The sequence below is a fragment of the Pithys albifrons genome, chromosome 33 (assembly GCF_047495875.1).
Source record: "Pithys albifrons albifrons isolate INPA30051 chromosome 33, PitAlb_v1, whole genome shotgun sequence".
NCBI classification, from domain to species: Eukaryota; Metazoa; Chordata; class Aves; order Passeriformes; family Thamnophilidae; genus Pithys; species Pithys albifrons.
Genome location: NC_092490.1, coordinates 1,401,323 through 1,426,099, shown reverse-complemented (window position 1 = coordinate 1,426,099; position 24,777 = coordinate 1,401,323). Strand labels below are relative to the sequence as shown.

The 24,777-nt window shown below is 51.8% G+C and overlaps 2 protein-coding genes and 1 pseudogene across 2 annotated transcripts in view; 2 read left to right on the top strand and 1 right to left on the bottom strand.

Annotated features, from left to right (window-relative positions):
* The window catches only part of LOC139684162 (uncharacterized), a 1,455,962-nt gene that overhangs the window by 66,124 nt on the left and 1,365,061 nt on the right, over positions 1–24,777 (top strand).
* The window catches only part of LOC139684161 (uncharacterized), a 1,434,678-nt gene that overhangs the window by 106,272 nt on the left and 1,303,629 nt on the right, over positions 1–24,777 (bottom strand). Inside the window, 3 exon segments of the mRNA XM_071579762.1 lie at positions 9,881–10,177; positions 10,346–10,501; positions 12,934–12,937. Coding sequence (XP_071435863.1) covers positions 9,881–10,177; positions 10,346–10,501; positions 12,934–12,937 — 457 coding nt within the window.
* On the top strand, positions 15,201–21,960 carry LOC139684168 (shematrin-like protein 2; annotated as a pseudogene).

The following is a 24,777-nucleotide window of genomic DNA, read 5'->3' as shown; positions in this document are numbered from 1 at the left end:
CCTGGCCCCGCCCCCACTACTACATTCCTTGATGTTGATTTGCTGTGTGTGTTGATGGTCAGGTGTGTTGACCAACGGGAGGCAGAAGGTGCCAATTGGCAGCGCTGAGTTGAGCCGGCGGGGGGGGACGGGACAGATTTTGGGGGGTTTCGGAAACTCAGGGCTGGTGAGCTCCTCCCCAATCCCCTTAGAGCCCCCTCAGGACTTCACAAATCACACCCAGAATCACAAGAACACAAAAAATAATCAAACCCTGAGGTTCTGAAATACCCCACCTGGACCCACAAAACTCCCCCAGCCCCCCAGGATGCCCCAAATCCTTTCCTGAGTGGTCCAGAGCTGCCTAAACTACCCCAGGACACTCCAAACCACCTTCTAGACCACCCAAACCACTACAGGACTCACAAACTACTTCCAGACTTCCATCAATCCTTTCCCAGAGACACCCCCCTCCCCAAAACACCCCAGGACCACTTGGAATAAAAAGAATTTCTAAAAGATTTTTTGATTCTTTTAGCAGTAAAGGTATTTTTTAATAATATTGGAGGCAAAGCCAGTCCATACTGGAAAAAAAACTTACCTGCCTTTTTTGTGTAAAATGAGCCATTTAGGCTGTTTGGGGTTCATGGATACACCTTCTAATTTCCATATTCATGACTGGACGGAATTTTAGACAGAGCTTTCCTTTTGGCTGAGAATTAGGGTAGTGGTCTCCTGGCTTCATCCCTTGGGTGGTCTTGAAGCGTCTTCAACACTGTTGGACTTCTGCCTTTTCTTTGTTCAGTGACAGGACCTGTCAAACTTGTGAAATCTTGGCTTTAACTCTACAAAATCTCAGCTCTGGGCTCTCATACTGATTTCAAATGTTGAAGTTTCCTTCATTTATGGCCTGGGAGTCTCTTGTGTCAGACTCTGGTTCAGTGAGTAGCACAGAACTCCTTTGGTAAAACAGACAGAACATGCCCTGAGTCATTGGAGCAGTTTTTCTCTGTCAGCAGAACTGGGCACTTTAACTCTTTCAGGCCTTGTTCTGCCTTCCCCACTATTACAAACTGCGCCACTGCTCGGGAAAGGGGAGCATCAAACTGGGCACAGCCCTCGCTGCCGAACAGTCCCAAAGCCCTCACGGCTCAGGACCACAATAAACATCTTTGGAATGCCAATCCTTTGGGCTCTGGAAAGGAGCCCAATTTATATCTGTCATGGGTTTAGTTAGACCCAGACTTAGGCTTTGGTTTTTAGAGCAGGCCTTGGACTATCAGCTGACCCGAGCTGGGTCAGCCCAGCTGACTCCTACTGGCCAATGGTGTTCCAGACCATAATCTGACATCATCTCAGATATGAAAAGAGAGCGAGGATGTTGGAACACACACATTTTCAGACTAAGGAACCAAGGACAAATTTCCAGGTACCACCTTCTAAGATAAGAATGGAATTTGTCTGGAGAGCTTGAGCTGGTGCAAAAGTGAGAAAAGAAGCTGCAGAAACTCTGTGGAAAGACACACCTTAAGAACTCTTTCTATAAAGTTAAAAATATGATAAATTAGACTGCTTGGACCCAGCAATTTTGTGAAATATGTATTACTTAATATTTACCTGTAGCAGAGTGTTGTTAGATTGGATGGTGTGTGTAGGTTTTAAAATTGTGGGCAATTGTGTAGAAAAATAGTTCTGTAAAGTCCCTCCTTAATTTGTAATATCTGTGCAGAGACAGATAAATTGCCTCAATGTAAACATAGTTCAGCCTTTGGCCTTTCTTCCCTCCTTTCCATGACTCCTCCAGTAGCTGTAACCCCTGACCAGGAGGACTATGAAATAAACTATCAAAGAAAAACCCTAAAAAATGATGCAGTCAGTGCTTTATTTAACAATAGAGGTAGAAGCCTCTCAAAGCCTTACTAAAGGCTCACTAAAAGCTGTGTCTGTGGAGAAACAGGTGTTGCGATTGGAGGAGGGAACTTTTTCTTCCTTTCTGCTGGATGAACAAGGAGTTGGGTGTCAGATCAGAGCTCCTGGAGAGAGACCAAGGCCCTCTGGAAGTTCCTCATCTTTACTGGGGAAGTAGAAATTTATTTTCTGTTTGTTCTTGCTACTTTTTATTCTTAGTGTGTAGTTTTATTTTATTTGGTTTCTATTTTATATTCTCTTCTATTTAATATACCATATCATACTGAACTGCAGCCTCTGTTTTGTTTTTTGTGGGGACAAGAGGTGACTCTGCCTCCAAAGTGATTATTTGACATTTGGGCAAGTCAAAACTATCACACATGGGGACACAGCCTGTTGTGGGAAATTGATTGGGAAGAAGAGATTTGCTGACATTTGAGACTAAAAATCTCACCTCCTCCATTCATTTTGTTGTTCTGGTGGCCAAAAGCAATCCTGAATGGTGTTTGAGATCTTTTCTAAAGATGGGTTGGGGACTGGGATATGAGAGATGGAGGGTCTGGAAAGACTGACGAGCTTCTGGGGTTCCCTCCTATGCTGAGGGGGACACTGTGAGGGAGTGTGGGAGATGTGTGTCATCAGCACTTGGAGTGGGACCTCAAATGGAAGGGACACAGGGAGGTTGTTTTGGGGAAAATCCTGCTACTTTCCACCAATTCTGTGAGGCTATAAACATCTTTTGGCTTTTTCATTTAGGGTCTGAAGTGAATCCCTGATAGTTTTGAGGTGGTGATATGACCCTAACTGGGGGAGCATCCTGCTGGTTTTGCCTGGTCTTTAGAAGATATAAATGGCTCTTGGAGTCCCCCCTCATTCTGGGGGTTGCAGTGACCCCCTGGCTCTACTGGGGGCTGAGGTGGGTTATAATCCCTTAATTCTGAGGTTTTACAAGAAGCTTGTAACAGACCCACACTGGATGTACATCCCACCTGCAGGAGGGTGTCCCCCCTTTCTCCAGGCCTGCTGGGGTGGGGCTGGGACCCCTCCCGACACAGGAGGCACCCACAGTTCTTTTGGGGTTGGAGCTCCTCGTAAACCTGGACCAGCCCAGCTGGTGTCACAGAATGCCAGAATGTGCTGAGGGGGACGAGACCCACAAGGATCATGGAGTCCAACCCTCAGCCTTGCACAGGCCCAGCCCCAACAGTCACACCCTGTGCCCCAGAGCATCATCCAAACACTCCTGGAGCTCTGTCAGCCTTGGGGCTGTGCCCACTGCCCTGGGGAGCGCCTGGAGGCATCTACTAAAGCTGGCCCAGCCCCAGCTGATGGGATGTGTGAGGAGGGGTCTATTGAGGGGCACTTTGGAAAAGCTGTGGAGACGGGGGGTGCAGCCAGGGGTGCCCAGGGCTGTGGGGCAGAGCAGGGTCCGGCAGCCCAGGGTGCTGTGCTGGGGCAGGGACTCTGCTGCCTGCCAGGGGCAGCTCTCAGCCAGCCCAGGGAGCTGCTGACAGGGCTGGGGACAAGGGCTGTGGGGAAGGAGCAGCCCCTGGGAGGGCTCCTTGTCACACTCAGGGGCTGCTGCAGGGCTCGAGACTGCTCCCAGCCCCCACATCAACCCCAGACAGTTCCCAGGTCACATTTCAGGGAGGACATTAAAGCAGGACCTACGTGAAATGGAGGCATCCTGTTCTTTCAGTCTTCTGGCCTGGCATGTCTGGCTGGGAACTGAGACATACAAATTAATATCTCAGTTCAGGAGGAGGGAATGAAACTCCGAATCCGATTCTCAAAGAGTTGAATAAACCAAGGACATCTCTCCAGGACGGCTCATGTCCTGCTCTCTCCATCCCAGCTGCACCTCTGGGCTGGCACTGAGGAGATGTCCCAGATCTGCCCTTGGAAGCAGCACTGCCCTGCTCTCACCACAGCGCAGACACTTGTGACTTTACGTTTACCAAGATTTCTTGGTGTGAACTCAATGTGAATGCAGCACCAGGGAAAGGTCAGAGCAGATAAGGAACAGAATGATGGACACTGCAGCTCTCGTGGCTCTCCTGTAAGTCACAGAGAGCTGAGCCCCTTTCCCTCATGCCTCCTCTCAAGGCTTTTCCTATTTTCACTCAAAAGAATGAAAATTCATAATCCTAAATAAAACAGTCCCCAAGTATAAAGGTGTAAAATATAAAGTAGAGATAACAATAATTGTTCAGCCTCTCTGCTGCAGAGTCAGAAGGACAAAGGCTGATACTTTTATAAAAGGTGGGTTACATTTGACCTGCCTCATGATGGTCAGAGCTGTCACAAACCAGCTCCATGTCCCCAATGCAGCAGAGCAAAGCTGAGGCCTTGGCAGCACATGGGCAGAGCTCCTGCTGCTCACACCACCCTCAGCCAGCACAGACCAGAAGAAGGAAATGCATTTCTATCTGGGGGAGATTTATCTGAAAACTGGTGTGACTTTGTCAGAGGAGTCTGTCTTCATTGCTCTCTGTCCTTTGCTTTTCTCCAGTTTTCTTTTCCTTTGGACCTGTGATATGGCCCCAGGACAGCACAGCCCCTCCCTCTGCAGGGCAGCACTTCCAGCTCAGGGCCCTGCAGGGATCACAGGGTGGGAGCCAGGACCGACTGCTCAGGCTGGAGTGGACACACTCACCTGGGGAAGGGGATGCCCTGGAGAAGAGCAAGGGAGCATTTCCGTGCCTGCAGGGAGAACTCCCTGGTGTCCTGGTTTGGGGCCCAGCTGGAGGTGAAGCCCCACACAGACACTCACTCAACCTTCCCTCTCTCCCCCCTCCAGCTCAGTGGAATTGGGAGGACAATCAAAGAGACTTGAGGGTTGAGGTAAGAACACTTCAATAACTGAAAACAAAGTAAAAGTCAATAATACTGGTAAATAATAATAGTAATGGTAATAGAAGGGGAAAAAACAAGTGATGCACAATGCACTTGCTCACCACCCCCTGACTGAGGCCTAACTCTTCTTCCCATGCCCACATAAGGTTCTTCCAGTTAACACTCCCCAGTTTATATACTGGGTATGATGTGATATGGGGTGGAATATCCCTTTGGCCAGTTCTGGTCATCTCTCTCACCTTTTTTTTTTTTTTTTTGGGAGTCTCCTCATTGCAGAGCAGGAGACACAAAGCAGATAACAAAGAAGAGTCCTTGACTTGGTATAAACATGACTGAGGAAAGTACAAAACCTCAGTGTGTAATCAGCATTATTCTCCTTCTGAATCCTAAACACGACACTGCAACAACTGCTGAGGGGAAATTAACTGCATCCCAGATGAAAGCAGGACAATGTCCAGCCCTTACTCCATCCCATTTATTTCATGCCAAGTCTCACACTTCCATTTCCCCACCACCTTCTCTACTTCTCTCTTTTGATAGACACACACACAGACATCACTCCCTTAGGGAATGGAACAGCTCTGTCAGTGGTTCACAAAATGGCCACAAAAGTGTCTGTTGAGTTCACTCAGGCCATGACTTTGGCCTTCATCCCTGGGAACAGTCTCTCAAGCAGCAAAGCTCATGTGGGGTGCTGCTCTGTTGCAGGTTGGACATTGGAGTCAGTTCTTATTCCAGCACTGCTGCACTAGGCCAGTTTTAGAACAGTTCACTCTTCCTTTGTGTGAGGGCAAGGATCAGAGGGAAGTGAAGGCTCAGGTGCCCAGAAGAGCCGTGGCTAAGATTGATGGCATGAGGTGCTCGGGGGGGTGATGCCCACCCAGCCAGCACAGAAGGGATAATGCCCAGTGTTGGATAGTTATCAATGCCATACAATTGATCCATTGGCCATTCTCACCCAAAATCAAATTCCGTCAAGGCACACACCAGAGTTCCCCTCCTCCCACACCACCCCTCAAAAACACCTGAGACCTTTATCATAAGCAACCCCTGGGTGGGTTTGCCTTGGCCTCAGGCAGGAACAATGGAGAGGATTTTCCCAGCATGTTTTAATGGGCACTACAGGAACATTATTCCTTTCTACAGAACCTGAAAGTTTTGATTGGGCAGGCCCAAACCTATGGGGAGATGCCCCAATGTGGACTGACCAGATGGCCTTTGCTAAATGTGCATCCCAATGTTTGCAGGTCCCACCACCCACTGCTCTCAGTGTGCCCTTTTCCTGTCCATTGCACCCTTGGATCTTCCCAGAGGCTGCTGCATGGCAGGAAATAGGATTCAGCCACTCAGGGCCAGGTTCTTTGGTCCAGGTGTGTGTCAGGTTCTTTTGGCAATGTATTCCATGGTCTGATTCAATTTTTTCAGGGGTTACATGTCACCATCATATTTCCTCTTTCAGGCCTAGGACAGTGTTCCAGGCAGTGCCATGGGACACAGGGGATGTTTCCAGCCTTGCTGTGGTTGTTTCCATCACCACAAGCATGTGGCCCTTTCAGGGGGGGTTTGGGGCAGTATGATCCAGTCAGTCAGCCAGGCCTGCCCTTATTTCTATTCCAGCCATTGTCCTCCATCCCAGAGAGGCTCCACAACTTGGCCTGTGTAACTGCAGCACATTTCACATCCATGGATACCCTGTGCAACAGTGCCCATGGCTAAGCCCACCCCTCAATCACAAGTCCATCCATATGTTCCATCTCTGCCTTGATGGCCCGAGGTGTCCTTAGCACAGGGAGCCAGAAATAATTCCCCCTTGTGCTGCCAATTCCAAGGCACCTGAGGCACTTCAATGGCAGCAGCCTGAGCCACCTGCTGGTTGTTCTGCTGTTCTTCAGGGACCTGACTCTTGGGTACAGGAGCACCCCCAGGACACACCTTCACTGCAGGTGCTCCACCCCGGCAGTGATACCTTTGCCACAAGGCAGCAGCCCAGATGGGTTTGCCCCTGCACTGCCAGTTCTTCTGCTGCCACTGCTGCACCCACCCCACAGGGCATTTGGCATAATCACGAGTGGGAAGAGAGAAGGGATCTGCTGGAGTCCTGACCTCCTGTTTCAGGATGAGAAGTGACAGGGAGCAGCCCCAGAGGTGCAGGGCAGCTGCCCGAGGTGATGGCAGGACAGAGGGAGCTGTGCAAGTCTGGAGGGGCACAGGGGTTTGCCCTGTGCTGGCTCAGGAGCAGCTGGATGTGCCTCCTGCTGTGCCGGGGGGTGCGTGTGTGTGCCCTGCTGGGCACAGTGAGGAGCAGCAGCAGCTGCCCCTTGTGGTGCCAGGGCTGTGTCTGCCTTTGCTGCTGGAAACAGAGAGGCCAATTGGGCTCCTCTTGTGGCGCCAGGGGTGCCAGGGGTGGGCAGTGCCCTCTGTGCTGCTGCTGATGGCTGAGCAGGGCTGGCTGGTTCTGTGTGTGTGACAGTGTGCCCTGGACCCTGCAGTGTCACAGTGTGCCCTGGGCCCTGCAGTGTCACAGTGTGCCCTGGGCCCTGCAGTGTCACAGTGTGCCCTGGGTTCCATGAGGCCCTGAAGAGTCACAATGTCCCCTGGGTTCTCGAACTCCCTGCAGTGTCACAATGTCCCCTGGGTTCCATGAGGCCCTGCAGGGTCACAGTGGCCCCTGGGCACCCTCAGGCCCCACATCACACAGCCGTGGTAGTTCCCTCACCTGAAATATTGAGGCTATTTGAGCCGCTACAACAGAAGGAAGAGATTGAGCCGTTGGAGAGTGTCCAAGGGAGGAAACCAAAATGGGCAAGGGCCTGCAGGGGCAGCGTGTGAGGAGCAGCTGAGGGCACTTGGTGTGTTGAGATTCATAAGAGGAGATTGAGGGGAAACCTCAATGTAAGTATAACTTTCTGGGCAGGGGGAGAGGAGGGGCAGGCACTGAACTCTGCTCTGTGGGGACCAGGGACAGCACCCAGGGAATGGCCTGCAGTTGTGTCAGAGCAGGGTCAGGTTGGATCTTCCAAATAGGTTCTTCCCCCAGAGGGTGGGGGGCACTGAACAGGCTCCCCAGGGCAGTGGGCACAGCCCCAAGGCTGCCAGATCTCCAGAAGGGTTTGGATGATGCTCTGGGGCACAGGGTGTGACTCTTGGGAATGGGCGTGTAGAGGGCTGAGGGTTGGACTCCATGATCCTTGGGGGGCCCTTCCCACTCAGCACATTCTGGCATTCTGTGACACCAGCTGGGCTGATCCCAGTGCACAAGGAGTCCTATACCCCCCCAAGTACTGTGGATGGTCCCTGTGTGGCGAGGGGTCCCAGCCCCACCCCAGCAGGTCTGGAGGAAGGGGAGACACCCTCCTACAGGTAAGATATCCATGAAATGTGGTTCCCCTACAAGTCACTTGTAACAGCACAGAATTGTGGATTATAACCCCCCTCAGTCCCCAGTGGAGCCAGGGGGTCACTGCAACCCCCAGAATGAGGTTAGAGAACTCCCAAGAGCCATTGAGAACCCCCAAAAGCTGTTGAAAACAGCAGGATTTTTCTGTCAATAGGGTCATCTCATCCCCCCAATTGCAAGACTTTTAACTCAGCTTAAAAAAAGAGGATCAAAACACTGAAAAGATATTTAAAGCCCCCTGAACTGGTGCAAAGCAGCAGGATCCCCTCAGGAAGAGCTCCCTGTGTCCCTCTCTGTGGGTTCCCACTTCAAGTGCTGATGTCACATGTCCCTCACAGTACCCCCCTCAGGATAGGAGGGCACCACAGAAGCTCCCTCAGTTTTTCCACACACCCCATCTCATGTTTCCCAAATCCCATCCCATTCCCCTCCAAGTCCCATCCCAACCCTTCCAATTTGCATCCAAGCCCTCCCAATTTTATCCCATCATCCCTGAGTTTGCAGCACCCCTTCTCCTGCTGCTGACTCCCCCTAAGTGGGTTTGAGTTGGTTAAAACCATTTTGGGATGGGATTGAGTCATTTCAAGGTGGCATGGAGCCATTTTGGGGTGGGATTGAGGTGTCATGAGCTGAGAGATCAATCCCTCTCAGATATTGGACTGCAAAATGATGGAGAAATGTCAGTCGGTCTGGAAACCTCCAGTTTTGGGGAAAACTCTCCCAAATCCACACAGAACCCTGAAATCTTCCTGAATATCCCTTTGAACCCAAAATTCCTGCCCCAATTCTCAGGAGAATGGTGGAACTTTAGATGTCTTTGTTCAGTTTCTTTATTTTAATCCCAATTTCAGGTGATTTGAAGGGATGAAAATTGATCAAATAAAATAAAATAAAAAAAAATAACGAACCATGTGAATTTGCATAGGGTTGGGTTGGATGTCCCACAGAGAGGCAGAGCCACAGAGAATTGGAATTATGGAATTATTGAGTTTAGAAAAGTTCTGAAACGCCATTCAGGATTCTTGAGGCCACAAGATAAACTAAGGGTATGGAGCAGGGGAGATGTTTAGGATCAGAAGTCAGCAATTCCCCCTTCCCAATGGATTTCACACTTCAGTCTGTGTCCCCACATGTGATGGTTTTGACGTGGGAAAATGCCAAGTAATCACTTCAGAGGCAAAGTCTCCTGTCCCCCCAAAAACCAAAACACAGGACATAGTTCAGCAGAACAAGGTATATTAAACAGAAAATAGAAAACAAATCAAATACAAACTACAGACTAAGAATAAAAGGTAGCAAGAACAAACAGGAAATAAATTTCAACTTCCCCAGTATCTTGGTCTCCCCCCAGGAGCTCTGCAATGCCAAGATACTCCTTGTTCAGCCGGCAAGAAGAAGGAAAATCCCTCCTCCCTCTCTTCTTCTGTCTGAGATGATGTCAGAATATGGGATGCAATAGAGTTGGCCAGTAGGAGTCAGCTGGGCTGACCCAGCTCCAGTCAGCTGATTGTCCAAGGCCTTGCTCTAAAAACTAAAGCCTAAATCTGGGCCTAACTAAACCCATGACACCATGGATGTTCCTCCCCTGGGTTAATTCAAGTGCCCACGGAGAAGCAGGAGGATGTGGAATCCACCAACCAGAGCTCTTCCAAATGTGGGTCACAAGGAATGTGGGTGATAGAGATGGAGCAGCAGACGAAGCTTTTCCCACAGTGGGGGCACTCGTGGGGCTTCCCTCACGGGTGGGTCCGTTGGTGTCTGGTCAAGTGAGAGCTCCGGGTGAAGGTCTTCCCACACTCGTCACATTCATAAGGCCTCTCCCCAGTGTGGAGGTGCTGGTGCCTGATGAGGTGGGAGGTGCTGTTGAATCTCTTCCCACAGTCGGTGCAGCAGAAGGGCCTCTCCCCGGTGTGTGTGCGCTGATGCACGAGGACATCTGAGCTTCTCTGAAACCTCTTCCCACACTCGGAACACTCAAACGGCCTTTCCCCAGTGTGGGTCATCCGGTGGATGATGAGCTCAGACTTACGGATGAAGCTCTTCCTACAGTCCCCACACTGGTACGGTCTCTCTCCACTGTGGAGGCGCAGGTGCATGATGAGGGTGTCCTTCCGTCTGAATCTCTTCCCGCAGTTGGTGCAGTGGAAGGGCCTCTCCCCCGTGTGTGTGCGCTGATGCTTGAGGAGTTCTGAGCTGGTCCGACACCTCTGCCCACACTGGGAACACCCGTAGGGACGTTCCCCAGTGTGGATCATCTGGTGGCGGATCAGGTGGGAGTTTTGACTGAAGCTCTTCCCACATACTCTACATGTGTAGGGCCGTTCCCCAGTGTGGATGTGCTGATGCTGGATCAGGTTGGAGCTCAGGCTGAATCCCTTCCCACATGCCAAGCACTTGTAGCGCTTCTCCCTGCTCTGAAGCTGCTCCTGCACCCCCAGCTCAGAGCTCTGGTTGAAGCTCTGGCCATCTTTCCCACACTGGGTGGCTCTATCCTGCTCAGAGGACCCAAAACTCGGTTGAGAGCTTCTCCTCCTCAGGGATCTCCGTCGCTTTTTCTCCTCGGTGACTTCCTGCTCTATGGAGCTGTTCAAAATGGCCTCAGCCACCAGGTTCTGCTGGGGGGATTTGTCCTCCGTGCTCCCCGTGCTCACCTCGGGGCCTGGGGCAGGAAGGAACAAGGACACTCTGGGCATTTGCCTCCGGCCCACAGGGAAGACCAAGGACATCCCCCCAAACCCGGCCCCGGCAGGACGGCGTCGGCAGCGGGGTTGTCCTGCAGCCGGGGCCATGCTGGGCTGGAAGATGCAGCACAAGAGAGGGGCAAAGGGGCTCTGACTTCCTCCTCACCTGCCTGGGGCTGCCGGGGCATCTTCCTCTTCCTTGCAGCCTCCTCCTCCACCTGGCCAAGCTTTGGAAAGGAGAAATCCTGGTATTTTGGGGGAAAAAAGAAGTTGTGAGCACAATGGTTTGGGGATTCCTCCTGCCCCAATCCATCTCTAGAACTCACTGGGCTCCTCGTGGCCTAAAAAACCTGTAAAACACCAAGATTCAGCCCCAAAAACCCTCCCAGACGTTCTTTGTCTTTGGCCTCTCTTCTTTGGGGTTCTGGGTGTCCCTCCTGTCCTGGCTGTTGGGGGTCTCCTGTGTACTGGGAGTTCTGCTTCTCAAGGGTCCCCCCCCTCTCCAGGCTGCCAGGGTTCCAGGACCCCCCTACCTGCTCATTCCTGGTTTTCCAGCCCCCAAACCCCCATTTCTTTGACTCCAGGATCCCTATGATCCCCCTTTCCCACCCATCCCACATCTCTCAGAATCCACACTCCCTTTTCCTTTAACCTGACACCCCTTGGACTCCTCTTTCTGTGTATAGGGACCCCCCGCATCCCCCAATAATCTTTGCTAACCTCCAGTCCTGCTTTTTATTCACCTTGAGCCCCTCCTGTTCCCACATTCCCAGGCAGTGGAAAGCCCCTGCACCCCCTTATCCTGCACCAATACCCACCTGCACCCCCTTTCCTTGGCATCCCACCTTTTTCAGTCCCCACACCCCTCTTTTTCTTCACTCTAGGACCCCCACTCCTGCATTTCCCAGACCACAGACTCTCCCCTTTATGGGACACTGGGAATTCATTTGAACCCCTTTTTCTGGCTATCCTGGATGCCCTTACCCCATGAGTCCCTTTGTTCGACATCGGGGACCCCTGGAACCCCTTTCCTCAGCACAGGGTCTCCCTGGACCCCCCATCCCACTTCTCCAAGCCCCTACAGCCCACATTCCTTGGCCCTGTGACCCCCTGAAAATCCCCACGCCCCTGCACCCACAAGATTCATGCAAAACATCAAGACTCAGCCAAAAAAGCTCTGCCAGGAGTTCCACCTCTCTGGTCTCTCCACTTTGGGGTTTCGGGGGGCTCCCCTGTCCAGGCTCTGGGGGTACCACGTGTACTGGGAGGTCCCCTCCCCAACCTGCCAATGAAGGGCCTGACCCAGGCACACCAACCTCACCAAGGGGAGTCCCCGCATGCCCCTGCCCACCAAGGGGCTCTGCCAGGAACCAACACTGGGACACCCAAAAACACCACCCAGGGACCCCAATAGCCCCCAGGGAGCATTCCCAGCTCAGCTTTCGGGTCCCTCAAGCCCCAACCTGAACACAACCCAATCCCCCAGAGCATCCCCAGACTATTCGGGGCTCGGCTCGGGGGTCCCGCAGCACTTTGTCGGGGCCCTTTGCCGTCCCTGTGTGCAGCTCCGGCCCTGCCCCGTGGCAGCCCTGGCGCGGGCTCCAAGGAGCGGCACATCCTGGTGCCCTTGGGGGCTTTGGCCGGGCCCATCCCGGCTCTCGTGTTCCATGGCACAGCCCTTACGGCCCTTGGTGGGGCAGCAGGGGCACTGTGGAGTTTGGGGGGCCCCTTCTCTTTCCGTGTTCTCCCGCTGACTTGAAACCTCCTCGTGTGCACTCGGAGCGCCAGAAGAGGAAAAGAAGGAGCGTGCCTGTCCCCTGCACTTCTCCTGGTGATGTTCCTGGGTCGGCCCTGCTACCCCCATCAGCAGGGGAGGCCCAGCGGGGCAGACACAGCAGTTTTGAGAGTCGTTGTGGGCACCGGGTTTTGAGAGAACAGGTCTACCCATCCGCCGGCGCCGCCAGGTCTGCCCGTGGAGGGTCAGAGAAGGGAGGGAGGCCATCGAGTGAAAGAGAAGGTCCGCCAGAGAAAGCAGGACTACCCGTCGGGTTGAGGGAGGTCTACCCATGGGGATAAATGAGAACAGGTCTACCCGTTGGGTCAAGGAAGAACAAGTCTACCCACCCTAACACACGTGGGTCCCTCAGCATCCCAGACGAGGGGGGAACCCTGAACCCCAAAGTGAAAAGACCAGAGGAGGAGAACTTCTGGGAGGGGTTTTATGGGATAATCTCCATATTTTGGAGTGAGTTTTGGATGAATCTTGATGTTTTGCAAGTTTGATGTTGATGAGGGGTTTTTTGGCCTGAATCTCGGTATTTTGGAGCTTATTATGGACACCAGATGCCTGGTGACCTCTGGAGATGGGGAGCAGAGAGGGGTGATAGTGGAGCTGGGGGATAGTGGAGCTTCTCCTTTGACTCTCTGCTTAGGGTGGTGATTCCAAAGGCACTTCTCTCTCCAGGTTGCTGAGGGTGCCCCCTCTCTGGAATCCCTGTTTTGGGGTCCCAGGGGGTTCCCGAGCCCCCACAGCAGAGGGTCAGGGGCAAAAGTACCCCTGGGACTCTCCGTAGTTCTGAGTGGGACCCTGGAGAGAGGGGAATCCCAGAACCCCTAAGGGGTCACATCACAGAGTCAGACCCCTGGGATTCCTGGGACCTCCAGCAGCCTGGAAAAGGAAGAACCACAGACAGGGGACCCCAAAACACAACGCACCCCCAACAGCCTGGACAGGGGGGACCCCCAGAACCCCAAAGTGGAGAGACCACAGAGAGCAACTTTTTGGGAAGGCTTTTGGGAGGTGAATCTTGGTGGTTGGAATTGCTTTGATCTTAATTTTCATACTTTGGAGGGGGTTTTAGCCAAATTTTGATGATTTGGGGTTTTAGGAGATTTGTGGCAGGCACCTCCATGTAGGGGAATGGGAGGATCCCAGGAGTTTCCACCATCCAGGGATGCTCCTCAAGCAAAGCCCCTTTGGGGCTTGTTCCCCACACTGTGGTCACCCCGCACTTGCTCACACCGTTCCCTTTTCCAAGAGCATCATCCCCAAATGGCCCCTTTCAGCTTCTAGGAAAAAAAAAGCAATCAATAAATCCCATTTTCCTGCTTCTTAGGCCTGCCCATGTGCCTCACTCAGCTTCAGTTCTCCCCGTTCCAGTTGTCATTTTGAGATCCCAGTTTTGGAGACCTGGCGTGGTTTGGAGGGCCTGGGAGGCTTTTGAGGGGCCCTGGGATGGTTTTGCAGGGTCTGGGGACAGCTTGGGGGTTCTGGTAGGCAGCTCAGGGGGATCCTGGAGTGGTTTGGGGATGTCTGGAAGTAGCCTGGAGGTCCTGGACTGGTTTGGAGAGACTGGGAGAGAATTGGGGGGCGGGGGGGGGGGCTGGAGGGGCTCGATGTGGTTTGGGGGTCCTGGCAGTGTTTGGGGGGGGGTGTCTGGGTAGGAGTCTGGGGGAAGGTTGAGGGAATTTAGGGATGGCTACGTGTCCTAGAAGGGGGTTTGGTGGGTCCTGCCATGCTTTGGGGGTCTGGGAGAGGGTTTAGGGCAGTTCTGGGGGTAGTTCAGGGAGTCCTGGGTAGTTTACAATGTCTGGCAGAGTTTTGGGATTCTGGGAAGGGGATTTAAGGTAGTTTGGTGGTTCCTGGGCATTTTAGACGGTCTGGGAAAGGATTGGTGGTCTGGGAGGGGGTTTGGGGGATCTCTGGGGTCTTTGGCGGGCCGAGTGTGTTTCAGAAGGTCGGGAGAGTCCAGGGGGGAACTTGGGGCATCCTGGGAGGGTCCAGAGAATTTTGGGGGTCCCGGGTGGGGAGTTTGGGGCTCTCAGGGGTAACTTCGGGGGGGATTTAAGGTAGTTTGGTGGTTCCTGGGAATTTTAGGCGGTTTGGGAAAGGATTGGTGGTCTGGGAGGGGGTTTGGGGGATCTCTGGGGTGTTTGAAAGGCTGAGGGTGTTTCAGAAGGTCGGAAGAGTCCAGGGGGGAACTTGGGGCATCCTGGGGGGGTCCAGAGAGTTTTGGCCGTCCCGGGTGGGGGAGTTTGGGGCTCTCAGGGGTATTTTCGGGGGGATTTGGGGCGTTCTGAGGCGGATCCCGGGGTGGGGGGAGGGGCTTACCCGCCTTCTTCACCTTCACGGCCAAAACGGCCCCGGGGGCGTCCCGGGGGTCTGTGAGGGGTGAGCGGGTGGGGAGGGACCCCCAAAACCCCCCCTGAGTCCTCCAAATGCCCCCCAAATACTCCCAAATATTTCCGACATCACCCCAAACTCGCCGCCATTGCTCACCTCTCCCAGCAGCGCCCTCGAGTCCCGCCCTCCACCTACGCCGCCTCTGATTGGTTGCCTGGCGTGCCCGTCTCCACTCGAAGCCAATCAGCGATCAGGAATGCAGCTCGCGGTGACGGCGCTTGGAGACCCGCGCCATTTTGAGCCTGTCTCGAACTACAACTCCCGTCATGCTCCGCCGCCTATTCTGGCCAATCACAGGCGGGACTACAACTCCCGTCTCCCCCGCGCCCAATCGGGTCGGTCCCAGCTGGTTTGCGGCCCCCCAAGTGCCCCCGGACCCCAAACTGCCCCAGAAGTGCCCCCGGACCCCAAACTGCCCCCCAAGTGCCCCCCGGACCCCAAACTGCCCCAGAAGTTACCCCCGGACCCCAAACTGCCCCAGAAGTGCCCCCGGACCCCAAACTGCCCCAGAAGTGCCCCCGGACCCCAAACTGCCCCAGAAGTGCCCCCGGACCCCAAACTGCCCCAGAAGTGCCCCCAGGACTCCAAACTGCCCCAGAAGTGCCCCCGGACCCCAAACTGCCCCAGAAGTGCCCCCGGACCCCAAACTGCCCCAGAAGTGCCCCCGGACCCCAAACTGTCCCAAAAGTGCCCCCGGACCCCAAACTGTCCCAGAAGTGCCCCCCGGACCCCAAACTGCCCCAGAAGTGCCCCCCGGACCCCAAACTGCCCCAGAAGTGCCCCCGGACCCCAAACTGCCCCAGAAGTGCCCCCAGGACCCCAAACTGCCCCAGAAGTGCCCCCAGGACCCCAAACTGCCCCAGAAGTGCCCCCGGACCCCAAACTGCCCCAGAAGTGCCCCCCGGACCCCAAATTGCCCCAGAAGTGCCCCCAGGACTCCAAACTGCTTCAGAAGTTCCCCCCGGACCCCAAACTGTCCCAAAAGTGCCCCAGAACCCCAAAGTGCCCCAGAAGTGCTCCCCGGACCCCCAAGTCCTTCCCCAGTACCCACTCAGGACTCTCAAATCTCCTCCCCAGACCCCTCAGTGCCCCCCAAGTTTATCCAGGACTCACGAGTGTCCCCTGAAAGACACTTTGAACCCCCACATTCCATCCTCGGACCCCCAAGTGCCCCCCAAGTGTTTCCTCAGACCCACAAGTGCCCCCCCAGTGCTCCATAAATTCCCCCCCAGACCTCCATGAGATCTCCAAGTGCCCCCCAACTGACCCTCAGACCCCAATTGCACCCCAAACCCCCTCAAATCCCCCCAGCCCCCCCTTCCCATGGGGCCCTTTCCCAGGATTTGGGGCTCCAAAGGGGGCACTTGGAGGGCCAGGGGCGATTTGGGGGCACTTGGGGGGCTGGTGAGTTGGGGAAGGGATTTGGGGCGGGATTTATAATTTGGAGTGGGATTAAGGGAATTTTGGGTAGAATTCAGGGAATTTAAAGTAGAATTCGGGGGATTTTAAATGAAATTGGAAGAGATTGGGTGGAATTAAAGGAATTTAGGGTGGAATTAAATAATCTTTTTGTGAAACTAATGGGGGGGTTTGTTGAATTTTAGGGATTTGCGATGAAATCCTGGGGATTCTAAGAAACATTCATGTATTTTTGAGTGGAGTTAAGAGATTTGGGGTAGATTTAGGGACATTTGGTGTAGAAATAAAAAAATTAGATGGCTGGAGGGTCGGGCCCAGAGAGTGCTGGTGAACGGAGCTGCATCCAGCTGGCGGCCAGTCACCAGTGGTGTTCCCCAGGGGTCTGTGTTGGGTCCAGTCCTGTTTAACATCTTTATTGATGATTTAGATGAGGGGATTGAGTCCATCATCAGCAAATTTGCTGATGACACCAAGTTGGGAGGGAGTGTCGACCTGCTGGAAGGCAGGAGGGCTCTGCAGAGGGATCTGGAGAGACTTGAGAGATGGGCTGATTGCAATGGGATGAAGTTCAACAAGGCCAAGTGCAGGTCCTGCACTTTGGCCACAACAACCCCCTGCAGCGCTCCAGGCTGGGCACAGAGTGGCTGGAGAGCAGCCAGGCAGAAAGGAACCTTGGAGTACTAATTGACAGGAAGCTCAACATGAGTCAACAGTGTGCCCAGGTGGCCAAGAAGGCCAATGGGATCCTGTCCTGTATCAAAAATAGCGTGGCCAGCAGGACCAGGGAAGTGATCCTTCCCCTGTACTCTGCATTGGTGAGGCCACACCTTGAGTGTTGTGTTCAGTTCTGGGCCCCTCAGTTCAGAAAGGATATTGAGATGCTGGAGCGGGTCCAGAGAAGAGCAACAAGGCTGGTGAAGGGACTGGAGCACAAGTCCTATGGGGAGAGGCTGAGGGAGCTGGGGTTGTTTAGCCTGGAGAAGAGGAGGCTCAGAGGTGACCTCAGCACTGTCTATAACTACCTGAAGGGAAGTTATAGCCAGGTGGGGGCTGGTCTCTTCTCCCAGGCACTCAGCAATAGAACAAGGGGGCATGGGCTTAAGCTCTGCCAGGGGAAATTTAAGTTGGATATCAGAAAAAAATTTTTTACAGAGAGAGTAATCAGGCATTGGAATGGGCTGCCCGGAGAGGTGGTGGATTCACCATCCCTAGAGATCTTTAAATGCAGATTGGACGTGGCGCTGGGTGCCATGATCTGGTAAATGAGCTAGAGTTGGACCAAGGGTTGGACTCGATGATCTTGGAGGTCTTTTCCAACCCAATCGATTCTATGATTCTATGATTCTAATTAGGAAGTTCTGAGGTGGAAATAGGGAGATTTGGAGATTTTTAGGACAAATTAAAGTAATTTTTGATGGATGTGTGTGAGTACAGGAATCATGTATGGATGTGACTCCTGAATGCACTTACCCCACTGACAGAGCCACAACTCCCCCATCTGTGCACAGGGACCCACAGACAGAAGCACAAAGGTATTCATTTGCAGAAATTCTTAAATTAAAGTTAAAGGTGAAAGAAAACAGAAACCTCAAAACATAATTAAAGCTATTTGTATGATTAAGGTTATTAATTTATAAGTGTATTTTAATAAAGACTTTTTTAAGGTTATCTTAAATAAAGGTTCATAAGAATGAATTGGGAAAGAAACAGTGATCCTTCTAAATCAATAGATAAAGGAATTGATGTGTTGAAAAAGCTTTGGGTGGCTTGTTTAGCTTGAAGCCCTTGTTGGGAAAGCATTTACTGTGGAATTAATGGGTCTGTTCATCATTTTGTATTATGCTCTGTATTCCATGTTTATTCTCTTGGGGGGAAAATGGGGAAAAATTGGGGAACATTTGGGGGAAAAATTGGGGTAAAAATCGAAAAAAATTGGAGGAAAAACCGGAAAAATTTGCAGGAAAATGGAGAGAATTTTAGGGAAAACTTAGAAAAAATGGAGAAAATTTGAGGGAAAATTGGGAAAAAATGGGGAAAATTTAGGGAAAATCGGAGAAAAAATGGGGAAAAAATTGGGAAAATAATTCGGGAAAAAATGGACAAAATTGAGATGAAAAATGGGAAATATTTTGTGGGAAAATTGTAAGAAATAGTAAGAAAAATAGTAAGAAAAAAGTGGGAGAAAACAAAAGGAAAATATTTCAAAATATCAGAAAAAAAATATCTGAGTGGATGAACACCAAAAAATTTGGGAGAAAATGGGGGAAAATGGAGAAAATATTGGGAAAATTTGGAGGGAAAAATTCTCAGGAAAATTTTTGGGAAAATTTGGAAAAAAAGGGAAATATTTGGGAAGGAAATTTGGGGAAAATTTGAGGGGAAAATGGGGAAATTTGGGGAAAATTAGGGGAAAAATGGGGAAATTTGGGGAAAATTTGGTAAGAAAATGGGGGAAATTTTGGAGACAAAATGAAGATTATTTAGGGGAAAATATGGGAAAAATTTGGGGGAAATAGGGGAAATTTTATGAGGAAAAATGGGGAAAATTGGTGACAAAACCAGGGAAAAATGTGGAAAATTTTTTAAAAACTAGGGAAAATTTGGGAGAAAATGAAGAAAATTTGAGAAAAAATGGGGAAAATTTGTGGAGGAATGGAGAAGATTTGGGAAAAAAATGGGGAAATTTGGGGTAATTTTGGAGAAAAAATAGGGGGAAATTGGGAGAAATCTGGGGAAAAAGGGGGAACAATGGTGACAAAAATTGGAAAACTTTGAGGAAAAAATGGGAAATTTTTAAGAGAAAATGTGGAAAATTTGTGGGGGGGAAAGAGAAAAATATGGAAAAAATGAGGGAATTGAAAAAAAAAAACTTGAGGGAAAATTTTGGAAAATCGTAGAGAAAAATGCCGAAAATTGAAGGGAAAATGAGCAAAATTGGGAAAGGGGGAAAAGAGGAAACGTTTCGAGAAAAATCAGGAAAAGTGGGAAAAAAAATTGGCAAATTTCGACCCTAAACCAGCTCTAAACCAGCCCTAATCTACCGCTAAACCAGCTCTAAAGCAGCTCTAAATCAGCTCTAAATCAGCTCTAAACCACCCCTAAAACAAACCTAAACCACCCCGACAGACCCCCATAGACTTCCCAAAGACCCCCAGAGCTCCCCCAGAGACCCCCCCATAGACCCCCATAAACCACCCATAGACCCCCCACAGACCCCCATAGACCACCCATAGACCCCCCACAGACCCACACACACTCTTATAGATCCCCTACATAGACCCCCATGGACCCCCTCTTAGACCCCCATAGATCCCCCATAGACCTCCATAGACCCGCCATAGACCCCCCATAGACCTCCGTAGACCCCCCATAGACTCTCCATAGACCCCTCATAGACCCCCCATAGACCCCAATAGACCCCCCAAAGACCCCCACAGAGCCCCCGTAGACCTTCCATAGACCCCCACAGACTCCCATAGACCCCTCCATAGATCCCCCATAGACCCCCCCATAGACCCCCCATAGACCCCCCGTAGATCCCCATAGATCACCCGTAGACCCCCACAGACCATACATAGACCGCACATATACCCCCATATACCCCCATATACCCCCATAGACCCCCCATAGACCCCCTTACACACCCCATAGATGACCTATAGAGGATCATAGACCTCCATACCCCCCACAGACCCTCACGCATCTTTATAGATTCCCTATAGACCCCCATGGACGCCCCATAGATCCCACATAGAACCCCATAGATGCTATTGCTGAGTGTCTGGGAGAAGAGACCAAACCACACCTGGCCAGAACTTCCCTTCAGGTAGTTCTAGACAGTGCTGAGGTCACCTCTGAGCCTCCTCTTCTCCAGGCTAAACACCCCCAGCTCCCTCAGCCTCTCCCCACAGCACTTGTGCTCCAGTCCCTTCTCCAGCCTCGTTGCTCTTCTCTTCTCAGTTGGGTTGGAAGAGACCACTGAAACTATCAAGTCCAACCCTATAGGGTCTATGGGGTGTATGGGGGTCTATGAGCATCTATAGGGGATCTATGGGGGTCTTGGGGGGGTCTATTGGGATCTATAGGAGGATCTATAGGTTTATGGGGGGTCTATGAGGGGTCTATGGGGGTCTATGGGGAGTCTATGGAGGTCTATGGGGGGTCTATAGGATTCGAAAGGGGATCTATAGGGGGTGTGAGGATCTGTGGGGGTCTATGGGGGTCTATGGAGGGTCTGGAGGGTCTAATGGGCATCTATGGGAGTCTATGGAGGGTCTATGGGGGGTCCATGGGTAGTCTGTGGGTGGTCTATGGGGGTCTATGCGGGGTCTATGGGGGTCTATGGAGGTCTGTGGGGGTCTATGAGTGGTCTATGGGGGTCACATGGGGGGGTCTATGGGGGGTCTATGGGGGTCTATGGGGGTCTATGGAGGGGGTCTATGGGGGGGTCTATGGAGGGTCTACGGGGCGTCTATGGGGGCCTACGGGGCATGTATGGGGGGTTATAGAATTCTATAGGGGATCTATAGGGGGTGTGAGGACCTGTGGGGGTTTATGAGTGGTCTATGGGGGTAACATGGGGGGGTCTATGGGGGGTTTATAGGGGGTCTATGGGGGTCTATGGAGGGGGTCTATGGGGGGTCTATGCAGGGTCTATGGGGCATCTATGGGGGCCTACGGGGCGTCTATGGGGGTCTATGGGGAGTCTATGGGCGTCTATGGGGGGTTATAGAATTTTATAGGGGATCTATAGGGGGTGTGAGGATCTGTGGGGGTTTATGGGGGTCTATGGGGGGTCTGTGGGGGGTTTATGGGGGGTCTGTGGGGGTCTATGGGGGTCTATGGAGGGTCTATGGGGGTCTGTGGGGATCCGGGGGGGGTCTATAGGTGTCCATGGGTAGTCTGTGGGGGTCCATAGGGGGTCTATGGGGAGTCTGTGGGGGTCTATGGGGGTCTGTGGGGAGTCTGTGGGGGTCTATGTGGGATCTCTGGGGGATCTACAGAGTACCCTGGGCTGGTGATCCCAGTGGGGTTGGATCAAGACATGGTGGATTCTCTGACCCTGGAGCTGTTTGAGGAGACTCAATGGCACGTCCAGTCCCTTCTCCAGCCTCGTTGCTCTTCTCTGGCCCCGCTCCAGCCCCTCAATCTCTTTCCTGACCTGAGGGACCCAGAACTGAACACAACACTCAAGGTTTGGCCTCCCCAGCGCAGAGTCCAGGGGAAGGGTCACTGCCCTGGGCCTGCTGGCCACACTAGTTTGGATCCAGGCCAGGATCCCATTGGCCTTCTTGGCCACCTGGGCACACTGTTGGCTCTTGTTGAGCTTCCTGTCCCTCAGTCCCCCCAGGTCCCTCTGCCTGGCTGCTCTCCAGCCACTCTGTGCCCAGCCTGGAGCTCTGCAGGGGTTGGTGTGGCCAAAGGGCAGGACCTGCACTTGGCCTTGTTGAACCTCATCCCATTGGAATCAGCCCATCTCTCAAGTCTCTCCAGGTCTCTCTGCAGAGCCCTCCTGCCTGGAGGAGATTGAGGACTGATAGAAAGGGGTTGAAGCTCAGCCAAGACTCAGCTGAGTGGTGGAGCAAAGGGACTCCCCCTCTGCCCTGTCTTTGCTCAAATGCCCACCCTAATAAATTACTAAATACAAAATACAATTCTAAATGGTACCAGCTCAATGATTTAATAAATTATCTATAAGAGACACTGGAAAAGAAATGGAAAAATTCACACAGGGCACCACATGTAAAAGAAAACGACTGTGAGTGAGTAGCAAATCTTGAAGATGAGAGAAGATTAATTAGGCCACACCTAATTAATTAGCTGACAGGTGTCACACTCAAAGCCAGTTTTATTCCAGAACTCCATGGAGAGACAAAAGACAGGTAAAAAGCTTTAACTCACTTCTAAAGACAGAATATCCGAACTTCTTTCTCACCCAGAGCTGCATCTCATAGCTTGAAACCACAGCAGTCATTTAACCCATTACAGCTTTAATTAATGACACATTTAGCACCATTGCCATGACCACACTGTCTTCCAAATTCCTTTGCCATGAGCAGAATAACTCAGAGCCTTCTCATCTTCCTTGTTTTTGCTGGCAATTGGTCTCTTTCCCACAGAATTAACTCGCACCTGTGAGGAGGCCCCAAAACTCTGTCTGTTATTCTAAAAACCTTTTTTCTTATCTCAAAAATCTCTTATTATTCCTACAACACACCATATCACAACATCATCTCCAGAGGGGTAAAATCCAGTCTGTGGGTGTGGCTTGGGCAGTTCCATCAGGGCTCAAGGAGAAGGAGGATGTTCTGCAGCTCTTTGGCTGTGATGGGCCTTGGTCCTGGCAAGGATCCATCAGCTTGGGGACTGAAGTGGGAAATTCACTAGGAAGGGGGATTTCCTGACTTTTGACCCTAAAAATCTCCCCTGCTCCATACCTTTAGTATATCTTGTGCTTTTAAGGAATCCTGAATGGTGTTTCAGAACTTTTCCAAACTCAATAATTCCATAATTCCAATTCTCTGTGGCTCTGCCTCTCTGTGGGCCACTGTCCTAGTTCAGCAGGAGGGACCAGCTAACCCTGTGTGAGGGTGATCAAAGCTGTGTATTCTACCCCCTCTATTCATTCCCCAAGGTCAATGGGCCATTAGCAGCAGCTGCCCAGGGAGCCATTATCACTTCACACCCAGCCTGAGGGGGGGGGGCGGAGCTGCCAATGGGCCATCAACAGTTCAACACCCCCTGGCTCCCAGAGTTAATCACCCATTGGGTGAGTCCCCGCCCAGGGGGAGGGACTGGGTGCTCCCTGAGGGTACATAAGGGGTGGGTAAGAAGACCTCGGGAACCTCTCGTCGGATCCAGAGCAGCAGCAGGACCTCGACAGCAGGAGATCCCCGCTCTCGCCCAGACCACAGCCCTCGCCTGCACCAACAGGTTTTTCTTTTCCTTTTGCTCTGGACTTGGGGGAACCACAGGGGTCTCAGCACAAGGACAAACAAACCCCCTTGGGTTTGTGCCCCAGGACACTGGGTTATACTGCTGGGGTATTGTGAGCTGAGAGCAATTTCCCTTGTGTGTCAGTGTTGTTATTGTAATATTATTATTAAATTTTAGGTCTGACTTATAATCTCTCTCGTGGTGAGTTCATTTCCCCTGCTGGTTCACCTTTAAACCAGCACAGCCACCCAACCCAACCCCATGCACATTCACATGATTCATTTTTTTGTTTTTTGATTTTATTTGATCCATCTTCATCCCTTTATCACCTAGACTGGGAGTTAAAATAAAGCAATTGAACAAAGACATCTAAATTTCCACCATTCTCCTGGGAATTGGGGCAGGAATCTGGGGTTCAAAGGGATATTCAGGAAGATTTCAGAGTTCTCTGGGGATTTGGGAGAGTTTTCCCCAAAATTTGAGGTCTCCAGACCAACTGACATTTCTCCATCATTTTGCAGTCCAGTATCTGAGAGGGATTGATCTGTCAGCTCATAACACATCAATCTCACCCCAAAATGGCTCCATGTCAACTTGAAATGACTCAATCCCATCCCAAAATGGTTTAATCCAACCTGAACACACTTAGGGGGAGTCAGCAGCAGGAGAAGGGATGCTACAAACCCAGGGAGGATGGGATAAAATTGGGAGGGCTTGGATGCAAATTGGGAGGGTTGGGATGGGACTTGGAGGGGAATGGGATGGGATTTGGGAAACGTGAGATGAGGTGTTTGGAAAAACTGAGGGAGCTTCTGTGGTGCCCTCCTATCCTGAGGAGGGTAAAGTGAGGGAGTGTGGGGGACATGTGACATCAGCACTTGGAGTGGGAACCCACAGAGAGGGACACAGGGCACTTTTTCTGAGGGGATCCTGCTGCTTTGCAGCAGTTCAGGGGGCTTTAAATATCTTTTCAGTGTTTTGATCCTCTTTTTCTTCAGCTGAGTTAAAAGTCTTGCAATTGGAGGGATGAGACGACCCTATTGACAGAAAAATCCTGCTGTTTTCAACAACTTTTGGGGGTTCTCAATGGCTCTTGGGAGTTCTCTAACTTCATTCTGGGGGTTGCAGTGACCCCCTGGCTCCACTGGGGACTGAGGGGGGTTATAATCCACAATTCTGTGCTGTTACAAGTGACTTGTAGGGGAACCACATTTCATGGATATCTTACCTGTAGGAGGGTGTCTCCCCTTCCTCCAGACCTGCTGGGGTGGGGCTGGGACCCCTCCCCACACAGGGAGCATCCACAGTACTTGGGGGGGTATGGGACTCCTTGTGCACTGGGATCAGCCCAGCTGGTGTCACAGAATGCCAGAATGTGCTGAGTGGGAAGGGCCCCCCAAGGATCATGGAGTCCAACC